General features: G+C 45.8%; 1 protein-coding gene across 1 annotated transcript in view; it reads right to left on the bottom strand.

Annotated features, from left to right (window-relative positions):
- Positions 1-13880: 13880 nt before the first annotated feature.
- The window catches only part of LOC311316462 (calponin-3-like), a 14544-nt gene continuing 13424 nt past the window's right edge, over positions 13881-15000 (bottom strand). The window contains exon 7 of the mRNA XM_084447325.1: positions 13881-15000. This exon is cut by the window's right edge and continues 305 nt beyond it. Coding sequence (XP_084303451.1) covers positions 14874-15000 — 127 coding nt within the window. The 3' untranslated portion in view covers positions 13881-14873.

Below are 15000 nucleotides of genomic sequence, written 5' to 3'. Positions count from 1 at the left end.
CGCGCATGAATGCATTTCATGGGTGTGTGTGCACGCATTGTGAGTGCATTAGTTAGGTCGAGAGCTTTATGGACGTCAAGACGCCTTGTCTCTGTGACCTTGCCACGCTGAGATCTGGCCATTTCAATCTCCCCCATTGACAATACATTTTGTCTCCTGAGCCCAGGTCGGCAGAGTTCCCCCGCTTATTTTGACCCTGAAGCAATAAGAGTTCCTGAGCCGACAGTATGTCCCAAAAAATATTAAGTGGCAGTGGGGACAATGGTTTCAACAGCGATGCGGTGGGGGGTGGGGGGGATTTTTTAAAACAATGCTGGAGAGCTCAACTTCAGTGACCTCTGCAAAGCTGTTCAGGGTTTGGCCATCGTAGGGGGCATAGTCAGGATGATGTTGTGCCTGATGTTTTCAACTTTGTTTTGGAAAAAGTCCATGAAGCGGTGGCAGTCATCGGTAGTGTGAGTGGTGGCAGAAGAGTCACTGGGCTTGAGCATCTGTCTTTATTGTTGAAAACAGATAGATAGATAGATAGATAGATAGATAGATAGATAGATAGATAGATAGATAGATAGATAGATAGATAGATAGATAGATAGATAGATAGATAGATAGATAGATAGGCAGACAGACAGACAGACAGACAGACAGACAGACAGACAGACAGACAGACAGACAGACAGACAGACAGACAGACAGACAGATAGATAGATAGATAGATAGATAGATAGATAGATAGATAGATAGATAGATAGATAGATAGATAGATAGATAGATAGATAGATAGATAGATAGATCAAGTTTCAAGTTTCAAAAGCTTTATTGTCCCCTAGGGGGAAATTGAATTGCAGGCAGGTAAAAATATAAATACATAGATACAACAATAACATTCAGACAAGACAACATAGAACACCCCCACAGGGGTGATGGCTTTCTATGATGACATTAGCCATCTATTATAGAGGTCCATGGGCTGGGCCTGGCTCACCCTAGAAACCTTACTCGCCACTTTGACGAGACTCTGGAGTCTGTTCTTATTGGACAGGCTTAAATTTCCATACCAGGCAACAATACAGAAGGTGAAAACAGATTCAATAAAACTTCTGTAGAAAAGGGTCATCATTTTAGAACAGACATTAAAAGAATTCATTTTCCGCAAGAAAAACCGACGCTGTTGCACTTTTTTTTGAGACAGCGTCCACATGTGATTCAAAGCAGTTTGTTGTCAATGACCATTCCCAGGTATTTGTAACTGTCTACCTGCTCAATTACATCACCTTTGATGATGGTTGTTAAGGGACTGGGTGGGGATTTTCTGAAATCTACAATCATCTCTTTGGTCTTTGAGACATTTAACTCTGTCTGTTCTCATAGTTGTTGCAACAGTCGTTAGTGTACAAAATATACAGGAGGGGGGAAAGACAGTAGAGACACCACTACTACTACTACTACTACTACTACTACTACTACTAGTACTACTACTACTACCACCACCACTACTGCTACTACTACTACTACTACTACTACTACTACTACTACCACCACTACTACTACTACTACTACTACTACTAGTACCACTACTACTACAACTAACTACTTCCACTACCACCACCACTACTACTATTACTACAACTACTACTATTACAACTCTTACTCATATTTTCCTTGTTCTGTATTCTTTCTTCTGTCATTCCTCTGGTTTCTTTGTTTCAAGGTTTGCCAGTTGTGTCAATGTGTCAGTAGTTGGTAGGTGTCAGTAGTTGGTACTACTGTACATAATGTCACCCTAGGAGTTCAGAAGGGATAGTGTACGTACTTACTGATAAGGTGATAAGGTTTTAATTGGTAGAACATCATTCAACATACAATATTAACTGATTTGGTTGTCCTGACCCTGTATGCTATTGGTTGTTGTTCTTCTCCAGTCACAAACAACAGCTACGAGGACCAATCAAACCTATGGTTTGACTGTTGACTTCCTGGTTCTGTGAAAGCCTTGCTCTATATAGAGCATCAGACTGTAAATGGTCATTAGGAGAGTGGGAAGTGTAATGGCGCGTTCCAGGCAACCCGTAACCCGTGTTTTTCCAACATTCTACACGTGAAAATGCACTGGAATGGCAGTCCAGATCGATGTAGGCTACTCCCAGTTGTGCTCTCTGACGTCACACAGCCCTCTTAACAAGATGGCAGCCCACATGGGTATGGCAACAAAGATAACTTTAGGGCAACATAAAGTAAATTTGTACGTTGTAATCAAAATAATACAAACAATTATGCTCTACAATCTGCTATGTGTATGTAATGATGCCCAAATATGTTGACGACAAGAGATAGGTAGTGCAAGCTAGCGCTAGCTAGCTAACTTTAAGGTAAACCTGAACTTGACCATGCTAATGGTGAAAAGTCGATGATGTCAATAAATAAAATTATGTAGGTAACATACGATTTCTTAGAATAGCGAAATTAGGCATACAATGTTTAGCTTGCCAGCTCTGACAGTGTCAAATCTCAAGCTTTTGCCATATTGGCTTGTTTACATTTATCCAGAATTCTACACACTCAGACAGTTTGCCTGGAACGTTATGAAGTCATGACTCGTGACTTGAAGGGCTCAAAATCATATCTGAATGCATAAGAAACTGAAACAGAAATCATATTCCAAACTAGGTCAAACCACAACAGCAAAAAAACGGATACAGAATGTAGAAAATTCAAATGCTTCCCCGATAGCAAGCGGATCTGGGCCATATACAGGCCAGATCTGGTCCTTGTGGCTTAGTTCCGGCCCATATATGGCCCAGAATTATTACACATCCGCCTGCTATCGGGGTTGGGTTCTGATACAAAATATGTTTGGTTTGATGCAGAGAGAGAGAGAGAGAGAGAGAGAGATGGAGGGAGAAAAAAGTAGAGTAGAGAGAGTGAGGCCCCAGAACTTAAGAAAGGTTGACTTGAACAGCATGTTGACATTTCAGGGAAGCATATCACAACAGTTTTAGGTGCTGAAGTCTTCTGAATCATTCTTCTTTAAAATGTGTCTCTCTCACATTCCCCATATTACAGTTCTGTATTTTCTTAGCTGTCCCAGGGGGCATTGGGGTTAGAATTCCAGGGGTGGCCTCAGCCCAACATCCTCCGCCTTTCTCTCTCTCTCTCTCTCTCTCTCTCTCTCTCTCTCTCTCAGTTTATCTCTGTCTCTCTTCCCTCCATTTCACTACACAGCTGTTCAACTAAAATATGTTTCTTTGCCAGTGCGCGCATTTCTCTACCCCATTACTCAATCGTTCATTTGAATCCTGTCCTGTAAGACAGCTGAGTGTCCTCTCCAGCCTGACCTTTGACCCCATTCATGCTGAGTCACCCTGCAGACAGGACAGGTAAGGGGTAGATGACAGGAGAGTAGGGGAGAAGAGAGCAGGAAAGAGGAGAGGAGAGAAAAGGAGAGGAAAAAAAGGAGAAGAGTGGATTATTACTATGTGATTGAGGATCTATTCCTGGAGGTGTGACTAACAGGTCTGACTCCTCAGCCAGCTACCGTTCATCTGCCTATAACAGCTTTCTCATACGGAGAGAGAGAGAGAGAGAGAGAGAGAGAGAGAGAGAAAGAGAGAGAGAGAGAGAAAGGGGTGTGGTGTTTGGGAAAGAAAGAGAGAAATCTGTGAGGAAATGGAACAGACTATCCCATCTGGCTGTCGCCTGTGTGTGTGTGTGTGTGTGTGTGTGTGTGTGTGTGTGTGTGTGTGTGTGTGTGCAGCTGTCAGGATGCAGTAAAGTACAGTCTGTCTGCGCTCTGTGTTGGCTGTCCCCCGTCCAGGGTGACGCTCGTATAAGGGACCCTGTATGTCTCATTACGTAGCCTATACTGTACATGCAGCACAGGAGACCATCATACAGTACTGGGGTTTAAGTTGTGTGCTGGAAAAAAAATATGAGTGCAAACTTTACTATAGGTAGATGAGAGCAGCCATGGGTCTGCGTCTCACAGGGACTTAACTAGCAGGCTGTGAAGGATGTTTGTGTTTCCTCTACTGCTGGACGGAAGATGTTTCATCTAGTAAAATAGAGGGCTGGGACTGATTACACACACACACGCTCACAAACACACACACACACACACACACACTCATACACACCTCACACACACGCTCGCACACAAGCTCACACACACACGCGCGCACCCACACACATGCACCCACGCGCACACGTACACACATAAACAGATATAAACAAACACACGCAGGCATGAACACAGACACACACGCACACACACACATACACACACACACACACACACACACACATACACAACCAGTGGATGTCTGGGAGTAATTAACGACAGAGCCTCGTCACTAACCACTGGCCTCTGAGGCTCCTTATATGGACATGGCTCTTTTAGGAAATGTTTACGTAATATGTGTGGGTGCGTGTGTGTGTGCGTGCGTGTGTGTGAGTGTGTGTGTGTATGTGAGGGGGGCATATTTAACTATACTTGTTAGGACCAAATGTCCCGAAAATAATTGTTAAACAAGAACAATGGACACTTTTGGGGACACAGGAATGGTCCCCACAGGTTTAGGATTAATTTTAGGGTCAAAGGTTAGGGTTAGGATTTAGGGCTTGGGTTACAATTACGTAGGGTTACAAGTCAACGGTTATGTTTAGGGTTAGGTTTAGCGTTTAAGGTTCGATTTTTGGGGGGAGGGAGGGAGGGGGGGTTATGGCCATGGTTAGGAGGTTAGGGCTTGAGTTCCAATTAGGGCCTGGATCTCATCCTCCTTGAAGAACCTCAAAACCAGAAGGAAATTGTGGAAGTCTGAGCTCAGCAGGAAGATCAAACGCAGTCTCTTCGTCTCCACTGTCCAATCTGTCCTGCTGTATGGGGCAGAAACATGGACACTCCGCTGCCCAGGAGAGATCGCTGGACGCGTGTGATACTAGGAGGCTTTGTGTGGCCCGGGATGTCTCATTGATGGAACACTTGAACGGTGTTGACCTCTACGCTGGTCTGCTGCTGGTGACCACAGAGATATGTCAGCGGAGGCTGAGGTCGGCCAGCCAGAACATGCAGCATCCTGACCTCATCGCTTCAAACCTACCCAAGATAAAAGCCACGTGTGGCGCTTGGAGGATAACAGCAGGGCTCACAGGATAACATGCAGTATTATTTTCACCAGCTCAGTGGCCTTGTGGTTAGAGTGTCCGCAGTGAGATTGGAAGGTTGGGGGTTCGATCCCCAGCCGAGTCATACCAAAGACTATAAAAATTTAGACCCAATACCCCTCTGCTTAGCGCTCAGCATCAAGGGTTGGATTGGGGGTAAATCCTTGCGTCATGTTAGGCTTCCTCACGCTAAGGAGGTTCTCAAGGCTACTCACTATACTAACCAAGTAACTAACTTTTTAACGAGCTTACCAACTAAATAACTAAGTTATGTACTAACTAACTATAAGGCATGTTGTAACTGTTAAAGTTCATTATTCTTATTTATTATTACTGTACCGGTGTCTCATCATTCACAGAAAACTCTGCATCAGTGAACTATGCAGCAGTGAACTATGCATCAGTGAACTATGCAGCACAGTGAACTATGCAGCAGTGAACTATGCATCAGTGAACTATGCAGCAGTGAACTATGCAGCAGTGAACTATGCATCTGTGAACTATGCAGCAGTGAACTATGCACCAGTGAACTATGCAGCAGTGAACTATGCAGCAGTGAACTATGCATCTGTGAACTATGCATCAGTGAACTATGCATTTGTGAACTATGCATCTGTGAACTATGCATCTGTGAACTGTGCAGCACAGTGAACTATGCATCAGTGAACTATGCAGCACAGTGACCTATGCATCTGTGAACTATGCATCTGTGAACTGTGCAGCAGTGGCTGTTTGGAGCAAAACTTGTGATGAGTTACATGTGCAGTAGCTCTGCCTGTGAGTGAAAAGCCCAAATGTAAACAAGGTGTTGAGCTATTACTGAGCCATTTCATCCAGGCAACATTTTGCATTATTTTGCAGCCCAACTGTTTTGCAAACTGAGATGCAAAGCATTTATTGGTGTAGAAACGTATCCTGTTTCGTGCAATCAACCACATGTAAGTGTAGAAAATGGTCAACCATGTGTACTTGTAGAAAAACATAACAGCCTTCCTCCAGACTCAGATCCCAGTTACTGAGCTCATGGAAACACGGCTTTTCTAGGTGTAAGGAGCATGGGTTCTCTAGGTGTAAGGAGCATGGGTTCTCTAGGTGTAAGGAGCATGGGTTCTCTAGGTGTAAGGAGCATGGGTTCTCTAGATGTAAGGAGCATGGGTTCTCTAGGTGTAAGGAGCATGGGTTCTCTAGATGTAAGGAGCATGGGTTCTCTAGGTGTAAGGAGCATGGGTTCTTTAGGTGTAAGGAGCATGGGTTCTCTAGGTGTAAGGAGCATGGGTTCTCTAGGTGTAAGGAGCATGGGTTCTCTAGATGTAAGGAGCATAGGTTCTCTAGGTGTAAGGAGCATGGGTTCTCTAGGTGTAAGGAACATGGGTTCTCTAGGTGTAAGGAGCATGGGTTCTTTAGGTGTAAGGAGCATGGGTTCTCTAGGTGTAAGGAGCATGGGTTCTCTAGATGTAAGGAGCATAGGTTCTCTAGGTGTAAGGAGCATGGGTTCTCTAGGTGTAAGGAGCATGGGTTCTCTAGGTGTAAGGAGCATGGGTTCTCTAGGTATAAGGAGCATGGGTTCTCTAGGTGTAAGGAGCATGGGTTCTCTAGGTGTAAGGAGCATGGGTTCTCTAGGTGTAAGGAGCATGGGTTCTTTAGGTGTAAGGAGCATGGGTTCTCTAGGTGTAAGGAGCATGGGTTCTCTAGGTGTAAGGAGCATGGGTTCTCTAGATGTAAGGAGCATGGGTTCTCTAGATGTAAGGAGCATGGGTTCTCTAGGTGTAAGGAGCATGGGTTCTCTAGATGTAAGGAGCATGGGTTCTCTAGATGTAAGGAGCATGGGTTCTCTAGGTGTAAGGAGCATGGGTTCTCTAGATGTAAGGAGCATGGGTTCTCTAGATGTAAGGAGCATGGGTTCTCTAGGTGTAAGGAGCATGGGTTCTCTAGGTGTAAGGAGCATGGGCCGGGGATTTTTGTTGTTGTCACAACAAACTTCCCTTTTCTGGAAGTCGGTTTCTGCAGAAAGTTTGAGCCATTTAAGATATGTCACACTTTGACCCACTACAGTTACAAATTACAATTTAACAACTTACAACTTAATATGAAATCTAGCGGACTGTTCTAGACTGAGATGCCATATGGCAGATCTACTGGGGAGGTGGTCTGTAGGTAAACCTGCTGGGGAGGTGGTCTGTAGGTAAACCTGCTGGGGAGGTGGTCTGTAGGTAAACCTACTGGGGAGGTGGTCTGTAGGTAAACCTGCTGGGGAGGTGGTCTGTAGGTAAACCTGCTGGGGAGGTGGTCTGTAGGTAAACCTGCTGGGGAGGTGGTCTGTAGCTGACCTGCTGGGGAGGTGGTCTGTAGGTAAACCTGCTGGGGAGGTGGTCTGTAGGTAAACCTGCAGGGGAGGTGGTCTGTAGGTAAACCTGCTGGGGAGGTGGTCTGTAGGTAAACCTGCAGGGGAGGTGGTCTGTAGCTGACCAGCTTGGGAGGTGGTCTGTAGCTGACCTGCTGGGGAGGTGGTCTGTAGGTAAACCTACTGGGGAGGTGGTCTGTAGGTAAACCTGCTGGGGAGGTGGTCTGTAGCTGACCTGCAGGGGAGGTGGTCTGTAGGTAAACCTGCAGGGGAGGTGGTCTGTAGGTAAACCTGCTGGGGAGGTGGTCTGTAGGTAAACCTGCAGGGGAGGTGGTCTGTAGGTAAACCTGCTGGGGAGGTGGTCTGTAGGTAAACCTGCAGGGGAGGTGGTCTGTAGCTGACCTACTGGGGAGGTGTGTCTGTAGCAGACTGATGCGGGCTAAGCAGTCATCTCTTACTTTAACCTGCCAAGGTTACTAAAGCTTCACATGAGAGCATGGCTGGCTGCTGCTATTGGTGGGCCTAATTTTTGTAGGCCTTTTAATTATTTTTCTGTTCAATAAAAAATACTAACTTTATATTCCTTATAAATGAATACATTGGAATAGATAAATAATGGTGTGCTTTTGTTTGACAGAGTTCTGTTATGTGACTGACTGACTTACTTACTTCTCCTCATCCCCTATGGGACATAAGGCTTCAATGAGCTCTCAACATTGCATTCTTTTCCAGTATGTGTCAGCTTATCTCTGGCCGGATGCCAGAGGTGGCCACCGTACTCAAAAAGGAAGTTACGCCAACGTAGCGGTTACTGCATTTGCAATTTCAGTTGGGAGTCTAGCTGAGCTGTGCATTCCAGGTGATGCTGACTGCTGTCACTCCTTGCACTCCTAACTTTCAGGTCGTGTGTACGTGTATAAACTCAAAACTTTTCAATGCTTTTCTCTGAGCATCATCATAGTATGTTGCACAAACACAAGGCTCATTTTATTCAGCTTCCTCACAAGTTCAATGATGAATAGAAGGACATTTCTGATGAAAAGATTCAATACAGAAACTTGGCCTTCAACTTTACTGAGTCAGAGGGAGAACGAGAGAGCTCAGTATAATTAGAAGCCAGATGAGGATTCTCTCTCTCTCTTTCTCTCTTTCTTTCTCTCTCTCTCTCTCTCTCTCTCTCTCACTCTCTCTCTGCCGCCACCCCACCCCGTCCCACCCTCCTCCTCTTTCGCAAATGTGTTTTTCTCGACATTCCTTCCTGTAGCTGTCTTCCTCTGGGTCTCATGGTTCTGGTCCAGAGTACAAACATGTCCCCAGCTGTGCCAGTGTGTGTGCATGTGTGTGTGTGGGTGTTGTAGATAGATAGCCAGCCAGCCAGCCAGCCAGCCAGCCAGCCAGCCAGCCAGCCAGCTAGCCAGCTAGCCAGCTAGATAGATAGATAGATAGATAGATGCATGCATGCATGCATGCATGCATACATACATACATACATAGTCTGTATAGATATGTATAATAATACTCAAATATACACATCCATGCACACATCCACAACACTCAGGAACACACAGGAACACTCAGGCACTGTTATATAGTCCAATGGCCGCTAGCACAAAGGAGCGCCTTAACCGTTCCGTATTGCATCTGGGTGAGATGAGCTTGTGGCTGAAGGTCCTCCCCATCTGCCACAGCTCATCATGGAGGGGGACCTGGTGTTACCTCCCCAGCAGGCCACGGCAAAGAACAGTGTGGTGGCTACAACAGACTGGTAGTGCATCTGTAGCAGCCGCCTACACACATCGAAGGACCTGAGCCTCCTGAGGAAGAACAGTCTGCTCTGTCCTTTCCTGTAGAGGGCCTCAGAGTTATCCGTCCAGTTTGTTGCTCAGGTGCACTCCCAGGAACTTGTATGAGTCCACCAGCTTAATGTCCTCCCCCTGGATGGTAATGGGGCCTGGGGGTCTCTTGTTCTTTCTGAAGTCCACCACCAGCTCCTTGGTCTTGATGATGTTGAGTTAGAGATGGTTCTCCTTAGATTATCTGACGAATCTCCTGACCACATCCCTGTGCTCCTCTTCATCCTCTGCCCTAATGCAGCCCACAATAGAGTCGTCGTCTGAGAACTTCTGGAGGTGGCACGCTCCAGAGTTGTGGCTGAAGTCGGAGGTGTAGAGAGTGAACAGGAAAGGTGACAGAATAGTTCCTTGGGGGGCGCCGGTATTGATCGGCTGATCACCACCTCCGACAGACAGCCCTGCAGTCGGACATACTGTGGCCTGCCGGTGAGGTAGTCCGTGATCCAGGCCACCATGTCGTGGTCTACCTGCATGCCGGGGTGAAAATTAACTTTTTGGCTCACGGTGAGTCACCTGCCAAGGGGACTGTAGATGAAAAAATCTACCGGCCAAGTATATGTTTTTTTCAGATAGCCTTCCGAAATCTAGTCGCCAATTGGAAATTTTACCATTGGCCGGTGGCAGCATTTGGCCGGTGGCAGGTGTTAATTTTCAGCCGTTGAATGCGTTGGAAAAGTCAAAGAACAGGACTCTCACTGTGGCTTCCTGGCCTCTCCAGGTGTGAGTAAGCTCTGTGGAACAGGTAGATGATGGCATCGTCCACGCTGATTCGGACCTGGTACGCAAACTGCAATGGGTCCAGGAAGTCGATCACCATGGCACTGCAGAAACCAGCCTCTTGAAGACCTTCATGACATGTGAAGTCAATGCCACTGGCCTGTTATCACTGAGAACACTAGAGATGTCCCAGAAACCCTTGCAGCCCTGTGAAGTAATTTGGTGGAGTGGCCAAGCTCGGTATTGCAAGTCAAGTGACGCCATGAGGGCCAGAAGACCTTGACATACACAGGGAATGAAACGGCCGAAGAAAAAAACATTTTTTTTCTAAGTATCACTCAAAAGGAAAAACAACTCTTTTAATTATCAAGTTTTGAATCATTGGGTCCATTTTTCTTTAGAAGCCACCAAGAGCTGAAGTTTTACAGCTGTTTTTTTTGGCTATGACAGCTGGGCTATGGGAAAAAAGGGGATAGGCAGTGCCAAGGACAATACTACTAGTGGGTCAGCAAGATGGGCGGCCATTTTTCAATGCCTCATCCAGTTCTTGTAATACATCCATCCTCAGACCAAACCAGCTGTTGACAGTCAGGGAACTGAGATGGGACACTACACACACTACTCTACACACACTACTCTACACACTACACTACACACACTACACTACACACACTACACACACTACTCTACACACACTACACAGGTTATCAGCTGCATATTTACCAGACAACACCTCCGAGGTCCTGCTGAGATCACATGTTTATAAAACTTCAACACTGCAGTTTGAGGGAGTGTACTGGACTGAGGGAAAACATTCAGTCCCAAGAAAACACACAGATAAGGAAGCTGTAGTTGGTAGACAGCTATACTTGGCAGATAAGAAATGGATCTTGCCTAGAAAAGCACCTTCATGTTTGAATGAATAGAGCTATTATGCTTCACCAGATAGGTGAAGGTTTCAGTGTCAGGTTGTAACCCTGTCAGCGAAGGCGAGTCACTGGGGTTTATAACCATCTATCATGAGAGGACAGTCTGGAGGGCTGGACTCTCTATTTGTCTGTCCGTCTCTTAATCCCTCTGTCTTTTCTGCCTCTCCTCTCCGTCCCTTTCTCTCCTTCTCTCTCTCTCTCTCCCTTCCTATCTCTCCCTCCCTCTCCAACATCACTCATCTAGTAAGGCCTGGCCGGGAGACATTAGTGTCAGATAAGAGCTGTAAAACTGGAGAGATAAAACTCGATTCCAAACTCAGCTCAATAAAAAAACTCTGGAATTCCCTGTTTTACCATGTTTTTTCCCCCCTCCGTTTCCCCTTTGCATGCTCTCTCTCTCTCTCTATCTTTCTTTCTCTCTTTCTGCCTCTTTCTCTCTTGCTCAAGAGCTTTATTGACATGGGAAACATACATTTACATTGCTAAAGGAAGTGAAAAAATAAAAATACGAACCAAAATAGAAATAATAAGATGTAATCGTTACACATTTTAAAGAAATAGACATTAAATGCTACTATATTATTTCTAATAATGTACGACTAGTTGCATATGGTTGAATAGGGTAAGTGCATACCATGTTCAACAATGAGCAACAAGTCATACATAGGGATAAGGTTAAGATATGTCATTGCAGCAGGTCACATCCTGCAGCTGTGATTGCACATTGCTACATTGCATATTGCTACATACAGTATGAGTTTATCAATATTTGTTTTGTTTTCAAATTCTTTGTTGGTCTGTGTGACTGTGGGAAATCTATGTTTCTAATATGTTCATATAATTGTCAGGAGGTTAAAAAAAAAAAAGTGCAGCTCTCTCCCTCTCTCTTCCATCTCAGATAAAGGTTCCTGTCTATCCTCCACATTCAGCTGCCCCCCTGTGGCTGACCTGTGTACTGTCTCCTTAGATGCGAGAGCAGACAACACATCAGAGAAGTGAAGGGGGCCTGTATAGTATAGTACTTGTACATCCCAGCCAGCTCTTTTGCTCTCTCTCTCTCTCACACACACAAACACGCAAACCCCCCCCCCTCCGTCAGACAGGGTCTGTCTTCCCAGAGTCAGGCTCAGTGCTACCGGTCAGACCGTGGCCAAGGCCATTCAGTGTCCCCTGGACAAATACATTGGCATGGTAACAGAGTTCCCCTCTCTAATTGAGTTGTCCTGAGTTCCACCATCAAACAAAGACAGTATTATACTCTAGCTGAGAGAGAGAGGGAGAGAGAGACAGAGAGAGAGACGGGAGAGAGAGAGACAGAGAGAGGGAGAGAGAGAGACGGGAGAGAGAGGGAGAGGGGGGATAGAGAGATGTGGGAGAGAAAGGGGGAGAGAGAGGATAGAGACAGAGATGGGAGAGAGAGGGAGAAGAGAGAAAGATAGAGAGAGGGGGAGGGAGAGAGAGGATAGAGAGAGACAGGGAGAGAGAGCAAGAGAGGATTAGAGTGATGGAGAGGGGTTCTGTGTTTGACTTCATGCCAGTGCTTTTCTCATGACCCTGGCTGTTGCTGTGTTGCTACACAGTCTCTTTCTGTGTGTGTGTGTGTGTGTGTGTACTCCAGCCAGTCTCCATCTCACCCTGTCTTTACAACACTACACACTGGCCAGGCCTGTGAGTTAGAAAATACATTCAGCTACACAACAATACAAGACACGATACATGGTCTTTTAGTTTGGTTATCTTTGAGAAAACGCACTGTGACGCATGTAAGACTTTATGAAATAAAAGTTTATTGATACAAAAGAAACAAAAATAGAAGAGCGGTCTATGGTAATAAATACAACACCAGTAGATGCGGTCTAGGTCTCATGGCACAGAGGAATGGGATGTGAAGAACATGTAAAAGACGTTTGGTCACACCACAGAGATTCTCCTCAGTCATTACATCAGGCCTGAAGAAAGATACTGTAACAACAGCAACACCCAGAGCTTCCAGCTCCTACTGGGCCTGACTGGTCAGTCCTGGACATCACACACATCATCAGACTGATACTACCTGCCGTCAGACCGAGGGCTACAGCAGGAGGGTTAGGGTTAGGTAGTCAGACTGACATTCTAGAAGAGGTCTGGAATGTTTGGTCACACCACAGAGATCTCTCACAGTTCTGGAATGCTGCTGATCTCCCAGAGTTCTAGAACGCTGCTGATCTCTCAGAATTCTAGAATGCTGCTGATCTCTCAGAATTCTAGAACGCTGCTGATCTCAGAGTTCTAGAATGCTGCTGATCTCTCAGGGAGAACACAGGAACAACAAATAACACGGAAAGTGGCACATTCTATACAATATCACCAACAGTAGAAAAATACTGAGACTCTAATCAAAGTTATAAAGCGCTGGAAATAGCGCAACGTCTCCCTTCGAGGGTAAAACAGGTCTGTGTTTATAAAAGAATAGCAAGGAGAGTAAGGCCCAATTCCAATACCCCACCTTAGCCCTAGCCCTGGGCCCTACCCCTACATTTTGAACGTTCCTGCGTAAGGTAGTGTGTCCCATTCCTTTTAACTTCTAGGGCTATGGGGCATATCGAGGGCTAGTGGACATTCAAACAACAAACAATTTTGGAGGGTTTTCAGATGCTGACTTGAAAATGAGGGGTAGATGAAAATTCACACAATGTTGTGAATTTCACACAATGTCACAAAATGAACCGAGGCAGTGATATGAACTTACTGTAACAGCATTTTGACGTTCCAGTAAGTAACTTGTAGTCTACGGTGCAATTTTGAATCTAATCTATCAATAGAACTTTGTGTAAATGACTATTTTTGAGAGACAGTTGATTCGTTGTCCCATGTATGAAGTCCGAAAAATAATTTAATAAACAATTTTTCTGCACTTCCCTTCTCATCTGCATTTTTATGGGCAGGACGAACATTAACTGCCGATGTGTAAACATGCTTCCCGGCAGTTTAATTTATTGATCTATCTTGTTCTGTCCTGAAATTTGGTCAGATTTGTCACTGTAATAATAGTAATCATACTGTAACATCCCAGGGACTCCACAGAAAATCAGGAAGCTAATAAAATTCCGATTGAAGACGTAGCGAGTGGTGTCCCATTTCTTATGTAAAGATTTCAACCCCTATCCCTTGTGGCTCCGTTCTGAAGGGCCACTACCCGGTCGAGGGCACTCTAAAACTAGAGACTAGGGCTAAGGGAGGGTATTGGGACTGGGCCTAAAAGTCTTGCTCTGTAGACAACAACAAAAACATTCTCACAACCACATTATAGTACAGTGGTCTGATGCCAACTCTACTTCACTACAAACTGCCCCGTTCCTTAAACTGGTACATGCCAGCCTGGACATCAGCTGCTTAGGGACTGGGAGGTGGGGGAGGGCGGAGTAGGGGGCTAGAGGTATCTGGGGGTCGTGGTGGGGGGGGGGGGGGGTTGACTAGTTTTGGGACTGAGTTAGATAGACAGATAGTTAGATAGATAGGTACTTTATTAATCCCAGAGGGGAGATTCCTGGGGAGGGGGGTGTAGAGGGTAGGGGGGGTGGAGCTGGGTTGGGTCAGAGGTCGCTCTGGTCCACTAACGCCCAGAGGCCGTGCCTTTCTCCATTCGCTTTTTTCATTCTGCTGTTCCGTACCTACAGATAAATATATTTTCATTACTCACCGAAGTGAAGATGGTTTTCGAGGTGGGTTGACTTTCCAGGCTAGTGGATATGTGATATTTAAATGCAAAAAAGGAAAATCTATTATCTGTAGATACTGAAGAGCAGACTGGGACCAGACTAGGACCAGAGCTGGGTCAGAGGGAGGGTGGGCGGGGCTGGGCTGGTGGGCGGGGCTCTAGGGGGGCACAGTGCCAGTCTAGTAGTGGATTCCCTGCTCCTCCTTCTCGTAGTGCCCTCGGTACTGATGGTGGTTCAGGTACCCCTCCTCTTCCTCCTCCTCCTCATCCTCGGGGCCGTTGTCATGGCGATAGTGGTAGTCGGCC

Source organism: Borostomias antarcticus, assembly GCF_949987555.1.
Source record: "Borostomias antarcticus genome assembly, chromosome: 12".
In the NCBI taxonomy this organism is placed as follows: Eukaryota; Metazoa; Chordata; class Actinopteri; order Stomiiformes; family Stomiidae; genus Borostomias; species Borostomias antarcticus.
This window is presented reverse-complemented; position numbering and strand designations above follow the sequence as displayed.